Below are 26,898 nucleotides of genomic sequence, written 5' to 3'. Positions count from 1 at the left end.
CAGATCAATCATACCAGCAGCTCTGGGACTAGGGCCCAGACATAGTTATTTTTATTGCACCCCGGTGAGTCCAGTGCTCAGTCATGAACTATCAGTTAGAGGGTAACTGTATTCAAGCCTGAATTCATGAAGTTCCAAGTTAAACAGTGCCAAGGGCATAAAGGAAACCAGATTGAGGAGATAGCAGAGAGGATATGGTGGTCAGTTAGGTGAGAAGGGGCTGAGGGGCAAGGGTGATGGGAGATGATTTCTGAAATAGGTCAGTTGGTGGATGATGAATACCAGCCCTTGTCAAGGCTCAGTCATTTACCAAGACTGAAAACATAAAACAGAAGCAGATTCAGGCACTAGGTCTTGCTGAGTGGGCATGAGACAGGTAAAGAATTTGATTTGAAAATGGGTTCTTCAAGGGAGAATGATCCACAGTGGCAAATGGACAGAGACAGAAGCGGAAGGGAAGAAGCCGGAGAATGGTGTAGGCAGGCAGTAGTGGAGTGGATGGTCTCCCAAAAGAGTCAAGGCAGCACAGAGAATGAAATCACTTATATGAGAACCAGGGACACTTCCACTCAGAGGGAAGAAGTGAGAATATGTGAGAGTATTTGGGTTGTATGTAAAGTTTTGATAGTGGATAGTGGTGATGACGGCACAGCGTTTGTGGGTGTAATTAACAGCACTGAATTGTACATATGAGCGTGGTTAAAAGGAGAACTTATGGATTGTATGTTAGTAAAATAAATTTAAAATAAATAAATTGGCCAAAAAATGCGAGGGTGCCAGGAAATTTACAGATTAAGAAGGAAGAGTTACAACTTTGCCTGATTTCCTTACTGCAGGAGATGCATGGTTTCTGATGAGGATTAGGAGGTAAGAGAAGGGGGTTAAGGAGTGTGGTCAAGATGTGCAAAAGCTAAAGAAGGGGCCAGCTAGGGAAGGAGGCAGAAGTGGTGGCCTTCTAGACCCGCTCCTATGCTGACCTCCCCAGGGGCTCAGTGTCAGCCTCTCTCACACTTCCAAGGTCAGCTCACTTGTTTTGTTTAGTTACATTTGTAATATTCTAAGAGAAACACTGATAAGTTTAAGTTTTTACAGAGTAGTTATGTAGTTGATATGGTAGTTCAAAAATAAATGGTTGTTTCTTGTTTTATTTTATTATTTTGGTAGCACTTTCCTACCTGAATTTGAAATTTACAGTGTTAAAAATCACTTGAAAACACTGTACACATCCCACAAACCTCAGCATCGATAGCTAGTTAGCATCGTGATGCTTTCTCTAATATTATAAACACTCCAAAACTATCAACTTAACATTTTGAAAAAGCACATTAAATTTTATTATATGAATATTTTATACTATAAAGAAATTCAAATAGAAATATTTATTTTCATTTTCATAATATATTTCATGCATTTTTGTTCCCTGGTATCTAATAAAGATATAACTTGATTTCTCAACTGTTTGATGCAAGTTATGATTTGTGTTGCAAACTCTCCATGTATTTTACTCTACAATCAGAAAGCAACTGAAAGGGCGGGCCACAGTGGCTCAGCAGGCAAAAATGCTTGCCTGCCATGCCAGAGGACCTGGGTTTGATTCCCGGTGCCTGCCCATGTGAAAAAAAAAGAAATCAACTAAAAGTCCAGTGGTTGAATTGTCAGACCCTGGCGTGTAAGTGAGGGAAGGTGGTGACGTCACAGGACACTGACCTAATGTTTTGATATCATTTTAGGTAACATTTCATTTGTTGCATTTCCAGTTTCCAGCAGCAACGCACCAACAAAAATTTTACCAAAAACCTTAGGACCAATAAATGTGAATGTTGGACCCCAAATGGTAAGAAAATATTATCTTAGAATTTGAAAATGTGTTTAGGCAAGACTAATTTAAAGGATAATTGTAAGAAAGATGTTGGCTAAATTTTCTGTATCATTTCAGTTATCTCAATCATTTTTAAAGGAAGTTTTGTTTTTATCTAAATATAACTTAAGTCTTTAATGAAAAAGGAAGTTTGGGCTTTTCCAGGTTTAATCTTCATGTATTTGTTTTTTGAGAATTCTGAATATGTAATGTTAAGTTGTTTACTCCCTGTTAAAGTTTCTCATGTCTTTAGTTGTTAAATTAAATTTATTTGAAATCTGTTATGAGTTATATTCTCCTTTTTTTTTTTAAATAACCTTTACTACAGAAACCGTCAGGAGATAGAAATAGGATAGATACAGGGTAATTGGAGCAGAAGGGATACAGATTGTGCAACAGGACTGATTGTAAAAATTCAGAAACGGATAGCACATACTACCTAACTCTAATACAATAATGTTAGAACACTGAATGAAGCTGCATGTGAGAATGATAGAGGGAGGAGGGCTGGGGGCACAAATGAAATCAGAAGGAAAGATGATAAAGACTGAGATGGTATAATCTAGGAATGCCTAGAGTATATAATGATAGTGACTAAATGTATGAATTTAAAAAATGTTTTTGCATGAGGAAGAACAAAGGAATATCATTACTACAGGGTCTTGAGAATAGAGGGTAATTAATATTTTAAAATTTTAACTTATGTGTGAGACTAAAGCAAAAAATGTTTCTTTGGTACAAAATTTTTATTTTGACTAATGCATTTCCTAATATAAGTTGTGTGGACAGCTTAATTGAACACCATAATACTAGGATCCTTGAGTAGGGCATGAGATTTTGTAGGTTTGTCCAGAGTGATGCCCCGATAAATCCCAGAGTGATTTGAACAGTGAATAAAAAAGTATTTGCAAAGTCCCCTTTGGGAAATGGTGAAAAAGGGGGAAAATCCAGCTTCCCCTGGGTTAATTATCCAAGTACTAAAAAACAGGTGCCTAAAATGCTAGTGAACTATGCTTATAACTTCCTAGGAAGAAAATCCAGACAAGCGTGATTGGTTACAAAATCATGCACCTTCTCTAAGAGTGTGTAAAACCCACGAACGAGAAGGAGCATGACGGTGCTCAGGAGCAAAGAGCAAAAGTCAGGATTTGAGGGTTTAATTCAAGTCAGGAGATTGGTTAGTGGGAGAAAATGGAAATGTTGACGAGCTCAAAGAGCAAGTTTAGTGAGGACGTAGGCGAGTTGGGAAAACAGTTCTTGCCATGAGCAAGTAGGATGTCAGAACCTGAGCGCCCACGGGAGAAGCAGCTGTGGTCACGACGTGTAGTGGGCTACTGCAGTGCAGTGGCAGTCGCTGCAGTTGAGGCAATCGAGGCCCTGCAGACGGCTGGTGGACGGAGCATCCTGGAAATGTGGGAAACATCTCACGTGGAGGCAGAAGTGGAGGTGGAGAAGAAAATTGTGAATGTATTATATTTTTTAATGAATGTGTTACCTTGGTTTTCAATTAAATGTAGACATCCAGTTAACTCTCAACATACATATTCATCCAAACACTAAAACATCTTAGCTTCCTAGACAAGTTTACGTCTAACTACTCTAAACCATACTAATTAAAATGGCTTTGGCTACTATTAGTAAAAGTATTTAAACATTTAAACACTTTCAGCACTTTCATCTTCTCATCTGTAGAGCCATAAAGATAGATTTTGCCCATAATTCACAGCACTGTAGATTAAATTAAATGCAAAGTTATTTAGACGAAATATCTTTTAATATACTTAATGGTTTCAGAAAGTCTTAAAGTACATACTTACACTCTAGAAAGGTATTTCCCTTGGTCAGTTGAGAGCTGTCAAATCATCTGCAGAATTCAAGCTGAAGACCCAACACGATTTACTATGAGTATGTGAAAAGTGTAATATAGCTCCAAACCTCATAGAGACTTAAGTCCAGGAAAATGTCCCCATTTCAGGTTATCTCAGGGTCTGTTTTCAAACATTTGCTTAAACGTTTGTCCTCCCACCAGCCACTATAGTGGGTGCAAGTGAGATAAAGCACCTGGATTTAAGTCTGTATTTTGGAATGTGATTATGTAAATGCAAAAATTAAAACAGACAATCCGTATAAGTTTTATGGGTTGGTCCTTACAGTTCTCTTGTATTTTTTTTTTTTTTTTTTTTTTAAAGAGGGAGGAAGGGAAGGAAAGACAGAGAAGGAAGGAAGGATGGAAGGAAGGAAGGGAGGAAGAAAGGGAAACATCTTTAAACATTTTCTTGTTTTTATTATATTTTGTTTGTTTGTTTGTTTTTTACATGGGCTGGGGCCGGGAATCGAACCGGGGTCCTCCGGCATGGCAGGCAAGCACTCTTGCCCGCTGAGCCACCGCGGCCCGCCCAGTTCTCTTGTATTTTGAGAGGATCATTTCAATTGGTATTTTAGTGATGCTGCCAAGGCTTTTTGAATCCGCTTTTGGAAACATAAAATTTTTCTTTTTAGGGCGGGCCGCGGTGGCTCAGCGGGCAAGAGTGCTTGCCTGCCATGCCGGAGGACCTCGGTTCGATTCCCGGCCCCAGCCCATGTAAAAAACAAACAAACAAACAAAATATAATAAAACAAGAAAATGTTTAAAGATGTTTCCCTTTCTTCCTCCCTTCCTTCCTTCCATCCTTCCTTCCTTCTCTCTGTCTTTCCTTCCCTTCCTCCCTCTCTCTTAAAAAAAAAAAAAAAAATTTTTCTTTTTAAAGAACTAATCTACAAGGAGATTGTCAGTTTGAAACTAATATGCATGTGAGCCCTTACCCTCTTCAGCTCTCTGACGGTATTAGTGTACACTGCTGATCCATTACTGCAGACTTCAGAATCAGCACAACCAAGGCTCAGAGGAAGGAGAAGGGATTGGGACCTCTTCCGTAAACTGGGCCAGCACAAGGCTTTACTTTTCTCTTTGTATCTGAGATGGTTTTTGCTGATCTGAGTTCTTGGGGCAATCCTCGGGAATTTTCTTTCAGGTTCCTTAATTGCTAGAGGATCCCATTAGAGCCATCTCTAGGTTCTCTGTCTCTTCTCTTGAACATTGTCTCTCTACCCTAAATCCCTCATCTAGATAGCAACGTGTTCTTTTTTTTTTTTTTTAAGTTTTAAGATATTGCTATTTTCAACACCCTGCAGTATTGACATTCCTTTGTTCTTCCTCATGCAAAACATTTTTAAATTTGTACATTTAGTCACTATCATTATACACTCTAGGCATTCCTAGATTATACCATCTCAGTCTTTATCATTTACCTTTCCTTCTGATTTCATTTGTGCCCTCAGGCCTCCTCCCTCTATCATTCTCACATTCAGCTTCATTCAGTATTCTAACATTATTTGCAACATTTTAAAACCTTTTTTGTTTAGTACAGAATTCTTGAATAAAATTTCATTCACTTGCTTCTTACAGTCTTTTTTTTTTCTAACTTCTCTTTAAATCTCACATGTTTCTTAGAAGCCACATCTTAATGTTAGATAGAAATTTCAAAAGACCCCAAGAAAAAAGTCTTGTTTTCTGTAGATGTAGAACTAATTTAGCATTAACTGTTTTTAGTCTGCCCTTTCTTGTAGCTGTTTACCAGAACTTTCCCCCTCAGTTAGTCAAATCTCTTGCCATTAACTGAGGCTGTTGTCATTGAGAGAGACTTAATGCTCAAAAACTTAGACAGTGTTATTGGGAGTTTAGATTTTAAAGTTATAGAAGTGGAGTCAGGAAGCTGATCATCTAAAGCTCCCATCAGTGAAGTAAAGAATGGTGTTGTTGTCTGTTCATCATTTTTGAATATATTCACAGTAGACCTGTAATAAATAATGTTAAATTGTTTCCCTCAAGTATTATTGACTGGGTAAGAGGTCTAATCTAGAGCAGAATATGTACATGTGAAGTTAAGTCCCTGACCTTACACGGCATCCACAGGGCCAAGTCTTTAGGGTGGAATAGAAAATATGAAAAGGATTAGACTCCTTTGAGCATGGTCATCCATTTCTGTTCTGGAAACATTCATTGCCAAGTCAAAGGAATTAGGAATGGCAGAATCCCATAATGGCAAGACTCAGCAGGATCCTAAATGTTGAGAACCCTAAGGACAGCAGAGCTGGGAGGCATCCCAGGTAACAGGTGGGCCAGCCCACCCAGCCTGTAGAGATGAGGATGAGACATGGGAGACCAAGGGGTTTGTTGAAGGCAAACTGGAACTCTGGGGCAGATTGGAGATGTAAAAAGAGCTGGTTAAGTCAGAAGTCTTAGCTTGTAGTCTGGATCTCTAAGGTTTGCCCCCTGCTAGAGAGATGACTAGTTTTGTTTTTTTTTTTGTTTCATTTTTAGATTTCAAAGTGATTTAAGACTTGAGGAAAGTTGAGAACTCCTCCTTTTAGCTCTAAATTTAGACCCAAGACTCTGGCCCAAGACATTCATTGGAATGTCATTTTACTTTGTGATCATTGTTATTTCAGAAGGTTAAAAAATGCATCTTTCTTATAGTGAAAACTTAAATTTTATCAAAAAAAGGATATCATTTTATATAACACTCTATATAGATTTTTCCCCCTTCAGCTTTCTTGGCTTTTCTTACTGTAGATGGCATCAGTATATAAAATATGTTGATTAAGGGCAGAAAATCTCCAGAATGTTGTAATTGCCTAGAGATGTAAAAATTAAGGTTCAGGGTTATAAAGCATATCTGGCTCATCACCCATATTAACTTTTCTATACTCAGTGTCTGTCAGGTCCCTTGACTCTCCCTTGGTTCTGTCTCTCCATGCTCACTGCCACTCTCCTAGTTTAGGAATTCAGTATATCACATGGACTTCTAACTTTCCACATCAAGTCTGTCATCTCTCCAATTTATTCCATTCAGGAAATATTTATTAAGCACTAGGAAAATGGAACACAGTGTTACTAAAGATAATTACTCTCAGATCATCAGGAAATATCAACTGAGAATCTGACATCGAAGAAGAAAAAAGAAAATATAAAAGTGGATGCTAGGACATAGTGAAATTCATTTCCAGTCATTCGCAACAAATATATCCAACTCTTCTCAAGTTCCTGTTTCCCTTCCTCTTTCCTTTTCTTTTCCTAAAAAGGCCTTTAAATCAGTCAAAATTGATGAGACTATGAGTTAATAATAACAAACAAAGAAGAACTCTTTAATCAATAACCCTCGCAGGTAGTATCGGTTTGAAGGCGAAGTCAGAGTGCTTGGAATTGCTTTGTGGAGACTTTTGTTCTGGAATAGAATAAACCAAAGACTGCTCAGATACCCCAGTTTTCCTTCTTAAGCTGTAGGTGCCAAGATCAGCATAACAAACAATGTATGAATAAGCGATGCCATGACAGGGAGGACTTTACCCTTTGTATTGCAGACAGTTTTCTTACTGGATTTTATATAATCCTTTCTAGCAGATCACTGCACAAAGAAACTGCTTTTTTTTTTTTCCATTGTAAAAATTGGGTCTTCTGACTCAGTTCAGTAAATATTTATTGTGCCTTCCTGTGGATGTTGTCTACCACTTTACGCATCCTACAAAGGAAACAATTCAGTGAGACGTCCTCTGCCCGGCTCTGCAGTGGCATGGGGACGGGACCGGTGCATGGAGGAGTGGGCAGTACAGACCTGTCTGCAAGGCAGAGCTTGATGAGAGGTACAGACATACTGCCTGCTGTTGGCTCATGAGGCATGCTTCTGAACAACTTAATAACCCTTGGCATATTGCAGATAATCAGAATTCTCTGCCATCTGTCAATATTACTGAATTAAAAAAAAATCTTTTTAACTACAGAATTACCTTATTAAAATTATTTCCAGAGCATTGGTAGGTAGTAACATCTCCCAGGTCTTAAATTAGCATAACGCCAAAAATGCACAAGAGCTTAACTAAAGTTCTTAAATATTTAGTAAATGAATGAAATTGATTGAATTATGATAACTGAATCTGGACTGGTTTTACAGTTCAGAGGTTATTGTTTGTTTGCTCAAATACAAATGAAGAGCTTGAGAAGCCGGAGAATCCCCTCCTTGGTCCTGTGTGGAACACGTCAGCCCCTCACCTAATGGGCTCAATATTGGCGGTTGAACCAGTGACCCAGTTTAGCCTCTGTGGCTGCAGAAATGGGGAGATAAGAATTAATTAGCATTTTGATATGCATAAGGCGGTAGATGTAGATGATTTCTTTTGTTTTAAGAACTTTTATTTGAATTTATGTGGTCCATAAAGAGGCTTTTATCTCTTCATTGGGACTTTTAAAAAAAGACTGTAACTGTTAAGGAAATTTTCAAACCTGTGAAAAAATAGAAGGAACCCCTTTGAACACTGCAGCTGCTTCAGTAGTTACCACCAGAGTGCCAGGAGGGTTTCCTTATGCCATCCTTCACTGGAATAGGCCCTCATTCCCCGCCCTTCCTTTTTTTTAAGCTTTGCATTTTAATTATAAACATGTATTTTTAAAAGACAGATATAAATATATAAAATACTAACATTAATTGAAAGAAAATTGGTTAATTTATTAAATTTGTTCCAGGGTAACATAGACCAGAGAAAGATATTAACAGGTTAAAGGTCACTTCAGAGTGATAAGGGGTTAATTCATTAAGATGACATTTTTAAAAAATCACAAAACTATATGCATGAAATAACAGAGCTACAAAATACATAATAAAAAACTGCCAGGAAAAATACACATATGAACAATTTAGGTGGACAAATTGACACCCCACCCTCTCTTTATTGATTCCTGAGATAAAGGTAATAGTCTGTATTGTTTCAATTTTTTGAACTTTGTAAATATTTTCCTTATGGCCCAGTGTATGGTCTGTACAGTAAATGTCTAATGTGTATTTTCAAAGAAGATGTAAAATGTGGTTTGGGGCTATAGTATTCTATAAATCTCAGTAAGGTTTGGTAAACTGTTTTGCTTATGTCTTTTATCCTTATTTTTATCTATTTGTTCTTTCAGTTAAATTGAAGAGTTAAATCTTAAACTCTTTGAGAGTTTTTCCCATTTTTTCAGTTTTCTTAATTTTGCATTACCTATTGTGATTCGTTGTTACTGTACCAATAAGAACACTATGGCATCTTATTTGAATGAATATTTCAAAATTACCTTTATAAAGTTTAAAGATGGCTATTTATAATGGAAAATTGCTGTCCGAATTGTATTATGCACAGTTAGGTATAAATCAGTATGAGGAATAAAATTTAGGGAACTCTGAAAAAACACTCAATTGGAACATAGGGGTGGCTGAGCAGCTGCTTTTAGACCTGGAGCTTCTACAGCGGAGAAATTGCCAGGTGAGGACCGGAGACCTGGGTTCTCATCCTGGGTACTGCCCGTTGTTTTGATGAGATTTGGCACTTAATCTAACTGGAATTCTCTGGTACGTAACGTGTTGCTTTTCTCTGGCAGCTTTCAGAACTCTTTTGTCCTTTGTGTCAGACAGTTTGATGACCATATATCTGGGCGTATTTCTCTTCAAGTTTATCCTCTTTGGTATTTGATGGGCTTCTGGGTGTGCATGTTCATGTCTTTGGCCAAGTTGGGAGTGTTTCTGTTATTATTTCTTAGAATATCCCTTCTGCTCCTTTCCTTCCTTCCTCTCCCTGCGGGAGGCCCACAGTGTGTGCCCTGGCATGCGTGATGATGTCCACTGGTCTCTTAGGCTTTTTTTTTTTTCTTTTTATAAATCTTTTTTCTTTCTGGTCTTCTGCCTGACTCATTTCAATTACTGGTCTTTGAGTTCACTGATTCTTCTGCCATCTCCATGCTACTATTACAGCCAATGTGGATATGTTTCATTTCAGTTGTGGTCTCAACTCTAATAATTCTGTTTGGTTCCTTTTTGTACTTTGTCTCTTTATTGAGATTCTCATAGTGCTTATTCATTGTTTTCCTACATACTTTAGGTTTTTCTCTGTATTTTCCATTATCTCCTCAAGCATATTGATGATCAATTTTTTAAAGTCTTTGTGCAGTTAGTCCATAGTGTGGTCTTTTTTGTTGATTTTTTCTGGATTTTCATCTTCTTCCTTTTGATGGGCCATAATTTCCTGTTTCATTGTTTGCCTTGTAATCTTTTATTGTACACTGTACGTTTTAATATTTAAAAATGTTAACTCTGGAATTTAGTTCCTGAGCTGTCTGTTTCTTGAGTTTGTACCCAGCTAGTGACATCACAGATTTTCTGAAGTTCCACAGCTAACAAAACCAAACTAACCAATGTGAAGAGCACAGTTCCCCTTCTTGTTGGCTGGTACTCTCCTGCACTATCAGGAAGGTCTGCCCTATGTGAAGGCAAAGGGCAGGGTCTTTCCTTCCTTTTCTGGACCTGTGTCTCGTCCCAGGCTCGTGCTTGCTAGTGGGCTTGGGAGTTCCCCTGTTTATGGGAATGTGAGTGTTCCCTCTGCTTCCCAGGAAACAGACCTCCTCCCTGTCCTGGGTGTTCCACTGTAGGACTGATAGCAGCTAAGCCTCTGCCCTAGGCCCCTCCAATCGATTATTTCTTTTTTTTCTTTTTATGTATTCCAGTGCTATGATCTTTTGTATGTTTGTTTGTTTTTAACTTTTTTTTTTTTGGTATTCTGTGTGGTGGGAGACACATTTCATTCTTTTTTAATGTGAGTCCTTATTGCAGGACCATTTGTTGAGATTTTCTTTGGTTTGGTTGGCTTTTCATTTGTTAGTTTCGCTTGTTTGTTTGGGAATTGTGTGGACCAGGAATCAAACCTGGGTCTCCTGCATGGTAGTTGAAAATTCTACCATTGAACTACCCTTGCCATCCCCTTGACGTTTTTTTTATTGTGAAATATTACATATATACAAAAAAGCAATAAATTTCAAAGTATGCTTTAACAAGCAGTTATAGAACAGATTTTAAAATTTGATATGGGTTCCTGTTCCATGAGTTTTCATTTTTTCTTCTAGCTGCTCCAAGATACTGGAGACCAACGGAAATACCAATATAATGATTCAGCAGTCATACTCATTTGTTAAATCCTATTTCTCTGTTATACTACTCCTTCTCTTTAAATAACACATATACATAAAAGCAATACATTTCAAAGTACATCGCAACAATTAGTTGTAGAACAAATTTCAGAGTTTGGTATGAGTTACAATTCCACAGTTTTAGGTTTTTATTCTAGCTGCTCTAAGGGAATGGAGGCTAAAAGAAATATCAGTATAATGATTCACCACTCATAACTCATTTGCTAAACTTGACCTTCTCTGCATAACTCCATCATCACCTTTGATCTTTTTTCCGCTCTTTAGAGGTAGTTGGGCCATTCTCATTCTAACCTGTTCATGTTGGAAGGGGCTGTGGATAATATGGGAATAGGGGATGGAATTAGTTGATATTCTGGAAGGGCTGGCCCCTCTGAGTTTCAGGACTTCTCTGATCCAGGGACCCATCTGGAGGTTGTAGGTTTTGGAGACATACCTTAATGCATGGAACCTTTGTAGAATCTTATATAATGCCTTAGATATTCTTTAGGATTGGCAGGAATGGTTTTAGTTGGGGATTGGCAAGTTATGATAGTAGCAGTGTCTAACTGAAACTTGAGTAAAAGTGACCTCCAGAGTAGCCTCTCAACTCTATTTGAACTCTTCCAGCCACTGACACCTTATTGGTTACACTTCTTTTCCCCCTTTTTGTCAGGATGGCATTCTCGATCCCATGGTGCCAGGGCCAGGCTCAGCCCTGGAGGTCATCTCTTATGCTGCCAAGGAGACTTTCATCCCTAGATGCCATGTCCCATGTAGCAGGAGGGCAATGGTTTCACTTACAGAGTTGGGCTTAGAGAGAGAAAGGCCACATCTGAGTAACGAAAGAGGTCCTTCAGAGGTGACTCCTAGGCATGCCTATAGGTAGTCTAAGCTTCTCTGCTACTTACATAAGCTTCACAAGAGTCAGCCTCAAGATCAAGGGCTTGGCTTATTGATTTCGGTGTCCCTAACATTTGGCGTAGTATCTGCCCAGGAGTAAATTTTAATAGTTCCATAATTTTTCTCCCATCACCCCAGGGAATTTACCAATACTTTTTTTTTTTGCATGAGTAGGAACCGGGAATCGAATCCAGGATTCAGCATGGCAGGTGAAAAGTCTGCCTGCTAAGTCACCCTGGCCTACCCTGCCAATACTTTTTGATTGTCTGCTTAGTATACTCTGGGATGTATCCAGGCATTACATTAAGCTATACAGGATTAAAGGCTCACATTCCTATTCTGGGTTCCCAGTGTTTGGTTGTTTAAATGATCTATCCAGACAGGTTGAGTTGGATTATGTGCTACAGAAAATTTACATTCTGGGCATAATAAAACGTTCTTCCTTTGATCTCAAAGAGCAGGTGAAGTTCTAAAATACAGGCAATATCTTCCTTACCCCTGTATTCTGAATTACCTTAATCCTGACCCAGTTGGCTTCATTCTCATCTCTAAAGAGTATTTATAGTTAAGAATGTATTTGTGCATTCTTTTATATATACATGTATGTATGTGTATATATATATATATATATACACACACACATATATAAAACAGCCCTTCAACATCTGAAAATAATAATTACCACTCCAGACTAAATGTGACTGCTATAAGAGCTGGCAGTCTAGGCCCCAGTTTTCTTATAAATATTTTCTGAATGAGATCATACAATATTTGCTCTTTTGTTTCTGGCTTATTTTGTCTCACCAAATGTCCCACATGTTCATTCACATCATTGCATGCCTCACAACTTTGTTCCTTTTTGTAGCAGCACCGTGTTCGATCATATGTTTATACCACTGTTTGCCAGTCTACTTCTCAGTCAGTGCATCTTTCAGCCACATCTATCTACTTGGGCCTCATGTAAAATGTCCAAAGTCCACGGTCCATCAACACTCTCAATGTTAGATAATATCATTGTTCCCAGGAGAAAGATAACCAATAACCACACCCTCACCAAATAGAAAATCCAAACCTCCCACTAACTCTTGTCCCTCCCTCTATTATGTTCCCCTGGTACTGTTGATGTTTTCCTGTTAAACATGGCCCATACCATGCAATATAATTTTCCCCCTATACCCCAATATTATACACATTTTATACAAGATTCATACCATTGCTGTAAGAACTTATTTATATTTACAGTGTTAATGGTGGGACACATGAGTCTATACAACCCCCTTCAATCCTGTTCACCTTCAATATGGTCGTATTACTTATACACCCACTAGTGAACTACCTTAATTTTGTTCCCTTAAAATTAAGTTCAACCTCATTAGCAAACTTTTCACCCATCTCAAACTTTGGTATAGGTCCCCTGTATTCTGTATTACAAGCCCCTGAGTTTACCCTTACTGTGCTCATAAAAGTGGAATCATACAGTATCTACCTTTTGTGTCTGGCTTATTTCACTCAGCATTATGTCCTCAAGGCTCATCTATGTTGTCATTTGCTTCAGGATGTCATTTTGTCTTACAGCTGCATAATATTCAATCATACGTATATACCACATTTTATTAATCCATTCGTGTTTTGATGGGCACTTGGATTGTTCCATCTTTGGGCAGTTGTGGACAGTGCTGCTATGAACATCAGTGTGAAAATCTTTGTTTGTATCACTGCATTCAGCTCTTCTGGTTATATATCGAGTAGTGCTGTTGCTGGGTCATAGGGTAATGCGATATTTCGTTTTCTAGGAACCACCAAACAGTATTCCGTAGTGGTTGCACCATTATACATTCCCACCAGCAGTGCATAAGTGTCCCAGTTTCTCCACATTCTGTCCAACCTTTGTAGTTTCCTGTTTGTTTAATAGCAGCTATTCTTGTAGGTGTGAGGTTGTATCTCATTGTAGTCTTGATCTGCATTTCCCCTATAGCTAATGAGAATGAGCATCTCTTCATGTACTTTTTAGCCATCTGTATTTGCTCTTCAGAAAAATGTCTATTCATATCTTTAGCCTACTTTGTAATTGGTATCCTTGTTCTTTTGTTGGCGGGTTGTATGATTTCTTTATATATACAGGCTATCAAACCTTTATCCAATGTGATTCCCAAATATTTTCCCCCATTGAGTTGGCTGCCTGTTTACCTTTTTGACAAAGTCTTTTGAGGCACAAAAGCATTTGATTTTGAGGAGTTTTCCATTTATTTTTCCTTTGTTGTTTGTACTTTGGGTGTAAAGTTAAGGAAGCTATCTCTTTTTACTAGGTCTTGAGGATGTTTCCCTACATTTTCTTCTCGGAGTTTTATGGTGCTAGTTCTTATATTTAGGTGTTTGGTCCACTTTGAGTTAATTTTTATGTAGGCTGTAAGGTGGGGGGTCTTCTTTCCTACTTCTGGCTCTTGATATCTAGTTCTTCCATGCCCAGTTATTGAAAAGACTGTTTTGTCCCAGTTCAGTGGATTTGGGGGCCTTCTCAAAGATCAGTTTACCAAACATTGGTGGTCTATTTCTGCATTCTCAATTCAATTCCATTGGTCAGTGCTTCTGTCTTTGTGCCAGTACCATGCAGTTTTGACCATTGTGGCTTTATAAGAAGTTTTAAAATTGGGGAGTGTTAATCCTCCCCATCATTTTTCTTTTTTAGGATGCTTTTAGCTATTTGGGGCCTCTTTCCCTTCCAAATGAATTTGTTAACTGGTTTTATAAGTCATCAAAGAAGTTGTCAGAATTTTTTTTTTTTTTTAAAGGAAAGACAGAGAGAAGGAAGGAAGGATAGAAGGAAGGAAGGAAGGAAGAAAGGGAAACATCTTTTAAACATTTTCTTGTTTTATTGTATTCTGTTTCTCCGTTTTTGTTACATGGGCTGGGGCCGGGAATCGAACCGAGGTCCTCCGGCATAGCAGGCAAGCACTTTGCCCGCTGAGCCACCGCGGCCCACCCAGAAGTTGTCAGAATTTTGATTGGTACTGTGGATCAGTTTGGATAGAATTGGCATCTGAACTATCCATGAGCAGGGAATGTCTTTCCACCTATTTAGATTTCCTTGATTTCTTTTAGCAATGTTATACAGTTTTCTTTGTACAAGTCCTTTAAGTCGTAGTTGAGTTCATTCCTAAGTAATTGATTCTTTTTTCTTTTCATTTTTCATTTTATTTTATTATTTTTTTTGCATGGGCAGGCACCAGGAATTAAACCCGAGTTTCTGGCATGGCAGGCGAGAACTCTGCCACTGAGCCACTGTGGCCTGCTCTTTTAGTTACTGTTTTGAATGGATTTTTTTCCTTAACTGACTCCTCAGGTCATTGCTTGTGTGTAGAAACATTACTGATTTTTTTTTTAACTTTTTTATTGTATACTATAACATATATATAAAGCAAAGAAAAAAAAGCAATAATTTTCAAAGCACTTTTCAACATGTAGATGTAGGACAGATCCCAGAGTTTGTCTTAGGCTACCATATGATCCTTTCACATTTTTCCTTCTAGCTGCTCCCAAATATAGGAGGCTAGAGGGCTTAAATTTTTTTATCATCACAATCAACTTTTTTTCCTTTTTTTTTTGTGAAAAATAACATATATACAAAAAAGCCATAAATTTCAAAGCACTGCACCACAATTAGTTGTAGAACACATTTCAGAGTTTGACATGGGTTACAATTCTACAATTTTAGGTTTTTACTTCCAGTTGCTCTAAAATACTGGAGACTAAAAGAGATATCATTTTAATGATTCAGCATTCTTATTCATTTGTTAAATCCTATCTTCTCTGTATAAGTCCACCATCACTTTTGCTCTTTCCATCCCTCTCTTTAAGGGTGTTTGGGCCATGGCCATTCTAACTTTTTCATGTTGGAAGGGTCAGTCACTAACATGGGATAGGGAGATGGAACTATCTGATGTTTTGAAGAGACTGGGCCCTCTGGGTTTCAGGACTTATCTGGTCCAGGGACCATCTGGAGATTGTAGGTTTCTGGAAAGTTGCTGTAATGCTTGGAACCCTTGTGGAACATTACTGATTTTTGCACATTTATTTTATATCATGCCACCTTGCTGAATTTATTAGCTTAAGTAATTTTGTTGTAGATTTTTCAGGATTTTCCAAGTTACAGTATCATGTCATCTGGAAAGAATGAAAGTTTTACTTCTTCCTTTCCAATTTTGGATGTCTTTTATTTCTTTGTCCTGCCTGATTGCTCTAGCTAGAACTACTAGCACAATGTTGAATAATAGTGGTGACAAAGGCATCTTTGTCTTGTTCCTGATATCGGGGGAAAGCTTTCAGTCTCTCTTCATTGAGTATGATGCTGGCTATCAGTTTTTCATATATACCCTTTATCATGTTGAGGAAGTTGCCTCTCATTCCAACCTTTTGAAGTGTTTTTATCAGAAAAGGATGTTGAATTTTGTCGAATGCTTTTTCAGCATCAATCGAGATCATCATGTGATTTTTTCCCTTTTGATTTGTTAATGTGCTGTATCTTATTAATTGATTTTCTTGAGTTGAGCCATCCTTGCATTCCTGGTATAAACCCCACTTGGTCGTGGTGTATAATTCTTTTGATGTGTTGTTGGATTCTATTTGCTAGTATTTTATTGAGAATTTTGGCATCTGTTTTCATTAGGGAGATTGGTCTGTAGTTTTCCTTTCTTACAGCATCTTTACCTGGTTTGGGTATTAAAATGATATTAGTTTTATAAAATAAGTTAGGTAATGTTGCTTTTTCCTCAATTTTTTGGAAAAGTTTGAACAGGATTGGTGTTAGTTCTTTTTGGAATGTTTGATAAAATTCCCCTGTGAAGCCATCTGGCCCTGGTTTTTCTTGTAGGAAGATTTTTGATGACTAATTGAATCTCTTTCCTTGTAATGGGTTTGTTGAGATCTTCTATTTCTTCCTAAGTCAGTATAACTTGTTTGTGTGTTTCCAGGAATTGGTCCATTCCATCTGTTCTAGTTTGCTAGCTGCCGGAATGCAATATACCAGAAATGAAATGGTTTTTAACAAGGGGAATTTAATGAGTTGCTAGTTTACAGTTCTAAGGCCAAGAAAATGTCCCAATTAAAACAAGTCTATAGAAATGTCCAATTTAAGGCATCTGGGGAAAGATACCTTGGTTCAAGAAGGCCGACAACGTTCAACGTTTCTCTCTCAGCTGGAAGGGCACGTGGCAAACATGGCAGCATCTGCTGGCTTTCTGATGGCTCTTCTAAAAAGGGACTCTCTCCAAAATGTTTCCTCTTTTAAAGGATTCCAGCAAGCAACTCCACCTTCAGTGGGTGGAGACACACCTCCATGGAAATCATCTAATCAAAAGTTACCACCCACAATTGGGTGTGTCACACCTTCATAGAAGCAATCAAAATGCTCCCACCCAGCAATATTGAATGAGGATCAAAGGGCATGGCCTTTTTGGGGTCCACCACAAATTCAGACCAGCACATTCTACCCTTTGGACCCCAAAGAGACATGCTCTTTCCAAATGCAAAATACATTCATTCCATAACAATATCAGAAAATCTTAAACCTTTCAGTAACAATACAAATGAAGTACCATAGTAGATACAGTATAAAATCTCATCAAGTCAGTTACAGGCATGGTCTGTCCTAAGGCAAAATTCTCTCCATTTGCTCTGGACCTTTGAAAACTCATAACAAGTTATTTGCTGCCAACATATAAAGGAGGAACATTCATAGGATACATACACACATTTCCATAGGGAGGAAGGAACACAGGAGTCACAGGACCCATGCAGTTTCGAAAACCTGCAGGGCAAAGTCCATTAGATTTCAAAGTCTGAGAGTCATTTATCTTCAGGGCTTTAGAAAGCGGCAGTCCCACCCTTTCCAAGGGCCTATACAGAGGCCTGCCTCTGTCTGAATACAACCTTGGGGGACATTGGGGAGACCACCTTTTTTCTTGGCTCCACCCTCTCCAAGCATTGGGGCCACACCCGGGCTCTCTACACCATCTCTGGGGCACATGCTCAACCCCACCATGTGGTGGCAGCCAGGCTCTCCCCAAACCCCAAGGAATGTGCTTCACTCTCTCCAAGGCTTGAGGCGGCATGACTCTCCCACTGCAACCTGATGGAAGGCCCATCCTCTGCCTTTGGGGCAAACTCACCCTTTCCATGGGCTTGGGTGGGTTGGCTCTCCTGGCCCGTGGCTTCTTGATTTCAGACCTCAGTCTCCATGGTTTTGCCTCTGAAATTAGTTTTCCTCCATTGTGTCCCTTCTCTGAGCCCCCCAGTCCAGACTGGCAGTGGCTCTGTTTGTACAGGTCCTGCAGCACTCTTGTTGGCTTTCTATGCAGTAGCCTTGGATCATGCCCATTAGACGTAAGGAGTTTCCACAAATCCTTCCTGGATAACTCCATATCCAATCCTGGCTTTCTCTGAGATAGCTGACTGGCTCCACATCTGGTCAAATCTTCACAGGCAGCACTGTTCTCTGGGGTCTCCATATCTGGAGGTCCAGAATTTTCCAGGACATCATTTTCTGGTTTCTTTGTACCCAAGAGTTCAGTTCTCAACTTATCTCTCTCCTGTCGCATATCACTATAAGCTGTGAGGAGAAACCAGGCTGCACTTTTGACATTTAATTTGGAGATCTCCTCTGCTAAGTATCCAAGTTCATGGCTTTTAAAATCTGCCTTCCAGCCAAAGCCACTAGTCAATTTTGCCAGATTATCTGTCATTTTAAAACAAGGCTCGTCTTCCTTCCAGTCTAAAACAACACACGCCTCATTTCTGTCTAGAGCGTCATCACAGGTATCTTTAGAGTCCACATTTCTACCAACAGTCTCTTCAAAGCATTCTAGGCCTTTTCTATCAAGCTCCTCACAACTCTTTCAGCATCTTCCCTTTATCCATTTAAAAAGCTGTTCCAACATGTTTGGTATTTGCAAACTGCAGCAGCAGCACCCCACTTCTGGTACCAAAATCTGTTCTAGTTTGCTGCTGCCGGAATGCAATATACCAGAAATGAAATGGTTTTTAACAAGGGGAATTTAATGAGTTGCTAGTTTACAGTTCTAAGGCCAAGAAAATGTCCCAATTAAAGCAAGTCTATAGAAATGTCCAATTTAAGGCATCCAGGGAAAGATACCTTGGTTCAAGAAGGTCGACAATGTTCAACGTTTCTCTCTCAGCTGGAAGGGCACATGGTGAACATGGCAGTGTCTGCTGACTTTCTCATGGCTCCACCAAAAAGGGACTGTCTCCAAAATGTTTCCTCTTTTAAAGGATTCCAGCAAGCAACTCCACCTTCAGTGGGTGGAGACACACCTCTATGGAAATCATCTAATCAAAAGTTACCACCCACAATTGTGTATGTCACACCTTCATAAAAGCAATCAAAATGCTCCCACCCAGCAATATTGAATGAGGATCAAAGGGCATGACTTTTTTGGGGTCCTCCACAGATTCAGACCGGCACACCATCTAACTTGTCTAGTTTGTTAGCATATAGTTGATCATAGTATCCTCTTATGATTTTTAAAATTTATTTCTTCAGGGTCTGTGGTAATGACCTCCTTCTCATTTCTGATTTTCTTTAATTGCATCCTCTTTATTTTTTTCTTTGTCAGCCTTGCTATTGGCCCATCAATTTTATTGATTTTTCTCAAAGAACCAACTTTTGGTTTTATTGATTCTTTCTATTGTTCTTTTGCTCTCCCGTTCCTTTAACTCTGCTTTAATCTTTGTTATTTCTCTTCTGTTTGCTTTGGGTTAGTTTGCTGTTCTTTCTCAAGTTCCTCTAGGTGAGCAGTTAAGTCCTTGGTTTTTGCTCTTTCTTGTTTTTAATAATATAGGCATTTTCGGCAATAAATTTCCCCCTCAGCACAGCCTTTGCCACATCCCATAAGTTCTGATATGTTGTATTCTCATTTTCATTCATCTCCAGATAGCTACTGATTTCTGTAGCTATTTCCTCTTAGACCTTCTCATTGCTTAAGAGTGTGTTATTTAATCTCCTTATCTTTTGAGAGTTCTTGTTCTTTGCTGTTTATTGATTTCCAGCTTCACTCCACTGTAATCAGAGAAAGTGCTTTGAATAATTTCAGTGTTTTTTAATTTATAAAGACCTGTTTTGTGCCCCAGGATGTGATCTATCCTAGAGAATGCTCCATGAGTACGAGAGAAAAATGTATATCCTGGTATTTGGGGGTGTAATGACCTAAATATGTCTGTTAGGTCTAATTCATTTATCAAGTTGTTTAACTTCTCTGTTTCCTTGTTGATCTGTCTGGTTGTTCTGTCTGTAGAGGAGAGTGGTGTACTGAAGTTTCCTACTATTGTTGTTGAAACATCTTATCGCTTCCTTCAGTTTTGTCAATGTCTGTCTCATGTACTTTGGGGCTCCTTGATTGGGAGCATAGACATTTATGATTGTTATTTCTTCTTGGTCAATTGTCCCTTATACTAATATATAGTGTCCTTCTTTGTCTCTTATGCTGTCTTTACCTTTAAACTCTATTTTGTCTGATAGTATGGCCGTTCCTGTTTTCTTTTGGTTACAGCTTGCATGGGACATCTTTTTCTATCCTTTCACTTTCAATCTGTTTGTATCCTGGTATCCAAGATGAGTCTCTTGTTAGCTGCATATAGATGGGTTATGTTTCTTCATCCACTTTGCCAATCTGTATCTTTTAGTTGGTAGGTTTAGTCCATTAACATTCAAAGTTATTACTGTAAATGTATATCTTGAATTCACCATCTTATCCTTTGTATTTTATTTGTCAGATGTAAATATTCTTTTCCCTCTTTCTCTTTTTATCCTTTAGGTTACCCTAACTGGTATTCTTTAATTTTGTGCCCTCCCCCAGACCTCCCTCTCCTATTTTTTTTTTTTCCAGCTGGCAGCACTCCCACATATCTCTGTAGAGCTGATCTCTTAATGTCACATTCTCTCAGCTTTTGTTCGTTTGTGAAAATTTTAATTTCTCCCTCTGTTTAGAAGGACAATTTGGCTGGGTACATAATTCTTGGCTGGAAGTCTTTCTCTTTCAGGATCTTAAATATATCATACCACTGCCTTCTCATCTCTGTAGTGTGAGTTGGGTAGTCTGAACTCAGTCTTATGTGGTTTCCCTTTAATGTAATATATTGTTTTTCTCTTTGTGCTTTCAGGATTTTCTGCTTCTCTTTAACATCTGACAGACTGATTAGTGTGTGTCTTGGGGAAGGCTTAGTTGGATTTATTCTATATGGAGTTCATTGGCCTTTTATTTGCATATTTATGTCTTTTATAAAGGTTGGGAAGTTCCCCCATTATATCTTCCACTAATCTTTGTAGTCCTTTTCTCTTCTTCTGGGACACCAGTGATTCTCATATTTGTGCACTTGTTTTATCCATCATTTCCCTGAGATCCAGTTCAATTTTTTCCATCTTTTTTGTCATTTGTTCTTTTGTGTGTTCAAAATCAGTTCTCATGTGCTCTTGTTCACTTATTCTTTCTTCTACCTCTTCAAATCTGCTGTGTGTCTCTCTAGTATATTTTTGGTCTACAGCATCTTTAATCTCTGTGATTTCTTGCTATTTTTCTATTTATCCTTTCAAATTCCTCCTTATGCTCTTCTAGTGTCTTCTTAATGTCCTTTATGTCATTAGCCATCCCACTTATTTTATTGAGTAGAGTTATATGAACGTCTTTGTTTAGTTGTTCCAATGTCTGTGTCTCCTCTGGTGTTTTAATTTGGTTGTTTGGCAGGGCTATATCTCTCTGCATTATGATATGCTTAGTGATCTTCTGTTGTCTTTGCAGCATGTAAATGTCTTGACTGGTTTACTTTGGAAGTTGATTTCCTTCAGTAATCTAAAGCTTTGTATTTGTGGGACAGGTGTGGAGCAGAACGTGGGGCACGGGGCTCAGCAGAACGGTGTGGTGAGGGCTTGTGACACAGGTATAGGCACAGGTTGCGGATGCTACACTGTTGCCTGTGAGTGTGGGGTACAAGCCATGGGGTTGTGTGGGTGTGGTACAGGGGGCATGAGGGTGAGGAGCAGCTCAGGCAGGCCTTGGAGCTCTGAAGCAGGGTGCATCATGGGGGGCACAGAGATAGGGCAGTGCGGGAGGCAGATGAATAGTTGTGCTGGGGCTCTTACGTGGGCAGGATGTGGCTGGGCATGTGGAGTGTGGGAGTCATGGGTGTCAGGGTGTGGGGCACAGAGCACAGAAGTTGGGTTACTGAGAGTTTGGCGTGCTGGTGTGTCCTTGCACAGGGGAATGTGTCAGGTCTGGGAAGCAGATGTGAATCTGGGGCCCTGGCATGGGTCCACAGGTGCAGGGGTGGGCTAGAAGTGCCCGCTTGTGCAGAGCAGAGGTCACATGGCACAGGTGTGCCTGAGAGTACCTGCCAGGTGTGCTGTGGGCTGGGGCAAGGGTGTGCACATGTATGGGTGGGGGGCGTGAGGTGCAGGGGTCAAGAAGTCCATGCTTGGATAAGTGGATGCTTGGCAGGGAGGATGTGGCTGTGCCAGTACTTGGATCTGAGAGACAGGCCGTGGTGTGTGTGGGTTTGGGGGATAGGGCCCTGATGTGCACATGTACAGAGCTCAGAGGCAGCAGGGTGGCATTGTGCCTGTGTGGACTGGGGCGGGTATGGCCCGGGTACACAGGTCAGCGCCTGCCCAGAGCCGAGGGGGTGTGGTGGGAGTGGATGTGTGACCATGCACAAATCTAGGGGTCCAGATGCTGATGTGCGCGAGTGCAGAGCTCAGGGGGCTGGACAGGGTTAAGCGACTCTGTAGGCCCATGCAGGTGTTGCCCGGGCATGAAGGTGAGCACCTGCAGGGCTCGGGGAAGGGGAGGTGGGGGTTGAGGTGCTGGGCACAGGTATGCGGGTCTCAGGAGGGGCGGGGCAAGACTGTGTTCTTGCATGGGAGGGTGGGTCGGGTTGGAGCAGCTTGTGCAAATGCGCAGGGTGGGGGTGTGAGGCGTGGCTGCGCGGGGAGTGGGGTCGGGGCGAGGGTGCGTGGAGTGCAGTGAGGGGCCAGGTGAATGGGGTTCAGGTGTGTGAGATGTAGGGGGAGTAGTGGGTCGTGGGGCTGGGCGGTGCGCATGGGTGTAGTGCATCAGGAAGCACTGCTCGGCTGACTCCCTGGTCCTGGCCTCCCTGTCAGTTCACTCCTGGGGGTTGGGGGCCTTGTCCGGGAGTGGCCTTGTCCCGTTCTTCAGCCTTGGCAGCCAGGGCTCCCTAGTGGTGTAGAAGACCCTCCCAGTCTCTCACACCCTGGAATCGCTGGTCCAGTCTTTTTTCTGTCCCTTCTCTAGCTGTTCTTTGGAGCAGGGCTGAACTTGACGTACCCTATTCTGCCATCTTCCCAGAAGTTTATCTCAAATCAGTTGTTTCTTATACTGGTTTCCCCGACTCAGGCTTCTTTTACCTGGAGGGCAGATTTTCTTTTTTAATTGAGAAAGTGTTTACACACACATGGTCCACACATGTGAACAATCAGTGGCTCACACACATCATCACATAGTTGTGTGCTTATCACCGTGATCATTTTTAATGTTTGCATCACTCCAGAAGTAGAAATAAAAAGAAAAAAGAAAAAACTCATACATACCAAGCCCTTACCCCTTGCATTGACCACTAGTGTTTCCATCTGCCCAATTTACTTAACCCTTTATGCACCCCCCATTATTTGTTTTTTATTTTTTTTAATCCATATTTTTTACTCATCTGTCCATACCCTGGATAAATGGAGCATCAGACACAAGGTTTTCACAATCACATAATCCCATTGTAAAAGCGACATTGTTGTACAATCGTCTTCAAGAATCAAGGCTACTGTAACAGCTCAACGTTTCGGGTACTTCCCTCCAGCCACTCCAATACACCATAAACTTAAAAGGGATGGCTTCATAATGCATAAGAATAACCTCCAGGATAACTTCTTGACTCTGTTTGAAATCTCTCAGCCATTGAAACTTTGTTTTGTCTCCTTTCTCTCTTCCCTCATTTGGTCAAGTAAGGTTTCTCAATCCCTTGATGCTGGGTTCCAGCTCATCCCAGGAGTCATGTCCCACATTGCCAAGGAGGTTTACACCCCTGGGAGTCATGTCTCATATAATGGGGAGGGCAGTGAGTTCACCTGCTGAGTTGGCTTAGAGAGAGAGACCACATCTGAGTAACAAAAGAGGTTCTCTGGGGGTGACTCTTAGACATAATTATAAGTAGGCTTAGCTTCTCCTTTGCAGGAATAAGTTTCACAGGGTCAAACCCCAAGATTGAAAGCTCAGTGTATTGAATTGATTATCCCCACTCTTGCAAAAGAATCAGGATTCCCCAGATGGGGAAGTTGAATATTTCCTCCTTATTCTCCAGTGCCCCAAGGGGACTTTGCAAATACTTTTTTATTCTTGCCCAAATGACTCTGGGGTGTTTTGGGGCATCACATTAAGTCGCACAAACCAAGAAGATCTCACACCCTATTCAAGATTCCATGTACTGTCTTCCTGCTTCGGCTGGTGAACCTCACCTGTGGAGTTCATCCAGACCCTCCATCAGAATCGTCGGCTTCACAGCTTGCCTTGCAGATTTTGGACTCTATGTTCCCGTGGTCATGTGAGACACTTTTATAAATTTTTTATTTGTGAGTGTTTCCTGTTCATTCTGCTTCTCTGGAGAACCTTAACTGATACATCTTAGTACCAGGAGTGGTTCTTAAAAAACAGAATCTTAAAAATGAGTTTTTATAAATGATTTTCTACTCTAACTGGACTCAAAAGCACTAAGGACTCTGATTCCCATAATCAGAATGACACTCCCAATCCATGGAGTGAGCTGGCAAAAGAGATAGTCAAAATATCACCATTCAGAGGGCCAAGATGGTGGCTTAGCAAGGTGCGCGTTTTAGTTTGTCCTCCAGAACAACTACTAAATAACCAGAAACAGTACAGAACAGCTCCCAGAGCCAGGACAGTGACTGGACACACAGTGTACCCCAGTCTGAACCAGCTGGACCGGCTGCGAGCCCCCCCCGAACCATGAGTTCCCCAAGCGACGACTGGCGCCTGGCGCCCCTCCCCCACAGAAGCTTCCTAGAGGGAAAGGAAAGACACTCTAACAGTAGCAGGGACTGAATTGTGGCATTAATTAACAAATTCTGACTACTAAAAATAGGCTCCCAATCAGGCGAACCTGGCCAAGGCGGAGGTCGCATATTGGGCTAACCAAAAAAGAGGAAAGGGGACGAAACGGAGGTTTTTGTGGCTGTCTCTATGGAGGCTTGGCTGCCTTTGGATTCAGCGGCGGGACTACTCAGGCTGCAACTGACCCGGCATAGGCAGAAATGGGCTGCTTTCAGGGCTCTCTCCCACCTGTGCCTTCCCCAGGGGAGGGATGAAGCCCAACTCAGGTGGAATCCCTCTCTCAAGGAATTCAGAACCCAGGGCTAGGCAATTTGAAGCCATTAAAACCAGCCTACAACCTCTCCTCTGTCTCCACCACACCCCCAGCAGGGAGAGCCTTCCAAACTTAGAGGTGCCACAACATCTTTTGCTGGTGGGACCTGCAGGCAGACAAGCACCACATACTGGGCAGGATAAGAAAAACAGAGCCCAGAGACTTCACAGGAAAGTCTTTTAACCTGCTGGGTCTCACCTTCAGGGAAAACTGACGCAGGTGACTCCTTCCCCCTGATAGGAGTCCAGTTTAGTCCGGGGAAAACCTGGCTGGTGGAGTCTATATTACCTAAGTAGACCCTCCTAAGGGTAGGGAGGGAAAAGGCACCTTACAAGCAGGGCAAGAAACAAGAAAACAGGAACTGAAAAATTCTCCTCTGTTAAACAAAACCTAAGCTAGAGGTCCAGAAAAAGCTGAACTGAAGGTCAAAGAACGGATAGACAACAGACTCATCTAGCAAGAAAACCCTAGGTAAGATAATTGAAAAAAATGACTAGAATAATTAAGGTAATTAAATGTCTAGGCACCAGCAAAAAATAACAAATCACACCAGGAAAATTGAAGATATGGCCCAGTCAAAGGAACAAACCAATAGTTCAAATGAGGTAGAAGAGCTGAAACAACTAATTCAGAATATACAAACAGACATGGAAAACCTCATCAAAAACCAAATCAATGAATTGAAGGAGGATATGAAGAAGGCAAGGAACGAATAAAAAGAAGAAATGGCAAGTCTGAAAAAACAAATCATGGAACTTATGGGGATGAAAGACACAGCAGAGGAGATGAAAAAAACAATGGAAACCTACAATGGTAGATTTCAAGAGACAGAGGTTAGGATCAATGAACTGGAGGATGGAACATCTGAAATCTGACAAGATACAGAAACTATAGTGAAAAAAATAGGAAAATATGAGCAGGGACTCAGGGAACTGAATGATAATATGAAGCGCACAAATATACATGTTGTGGGGGTCCCGGAATGAGAAGAGAAGGGAAAAGTAGGAGAAAAACTAATGGAAGATACTACCACTGAAAATTTCCCAACTCTTATGAAAGACCTAAAATTACAGATCCAAGAAGTGCAGCATACCCCAAAGAGAATAGATCCAAATAGACGTTCTCCAAGACACTTACTAGTCAGAATGTCAGAGGTCAAAGAGAAAGAGAGGATCTTGAAAGCAGCAAGAGAAAAGCAATCCATCACATACAAGGGAAACCCAATAAGACTATGTGTAGATTTCTCAGCAGAAACCATGGAGGCGAGAAGACGGTGGGATGATATATTTAAATTACTAAAAGAGAAAAACTGCCAACCAAGAATTCTATACCCAGCAAAATTGTCCTTCAAAAATGAGAGAGAAATTAAAGCATTTTCAGACAAAAAATCACTGAGAGAATTTGTGACCAAGAGACCAGCTCTGCAAGAAATACTAAGGGGAGTAAAAGAGACAGATACGAAAAGACAGAAGAGGGAGGTGTGGAGAAGAGTGTAGAAAGAAGGAAAATTAGATAAGACATACAAAATACAAAAGTCAAAATGGTAGAAGAAAGTACTACCTGTACAGTAATAACACTAAATGTTGATGGATTGAACTCCCCAATCAAAAGACATAGACTGGCAGAATGGATTAAAAAAACAGGATCCTTCTATATGCTGTCTACAGGA

General features: G+C 40.3%; 1 protein-coding gene across 8 annotated transcripts in view; it reads left to right on the top strand.

Annotated features, from left to right (window-relative positions):
- Window positions 1-26,898, top strand: part of TFDP2 (transcription factor Dp-2) — a 218,285-nt gene that overhangs the window by 131,183 nt on the left and 60,204 nt on the right. For 5 of the 8 annotated variants that reach the window (XM_077130302.1, XM_077130300.1, XM_077130298.1 and 2 more), the window contains one exon: window positions 1,731-1,834. The exons of 1 other annotated variant lie outside the window; for it this stretch is intronic. In XM_077130302.1, coding sequence (XP_076986417.1) covers window positions 1,731-1,834 — 104 coding nt within the window. The remainder of the gene's footprint in view (window positions 1-1,730; window positions 1,835-26,898) is intronic. 2 more of the 8 variants (XM_077130301.1, XM_077130304.1) reach the window with 1 other exon arrangement.

Source organism: Tamandua tetradactyla, chromosome 15 (genome assembly GCF_023851605.1).
Source record: "Tamandua tetradactyla isolate mTamTet1 chromosome 15, mTamTet1.pri, whole genome shotgun sequence".
Taxonomy (NCBI): Eukaryota; Metazoa; Chordata; class Mammalia; order Pilosa; family Myrmecophagidae; genus Tamandua; species Tamandua tetradactyla.
Note: the sequence above shows the minus strand (reverse complement) of the source record. Positions and strands in the feature narration are given on the sequence as shown.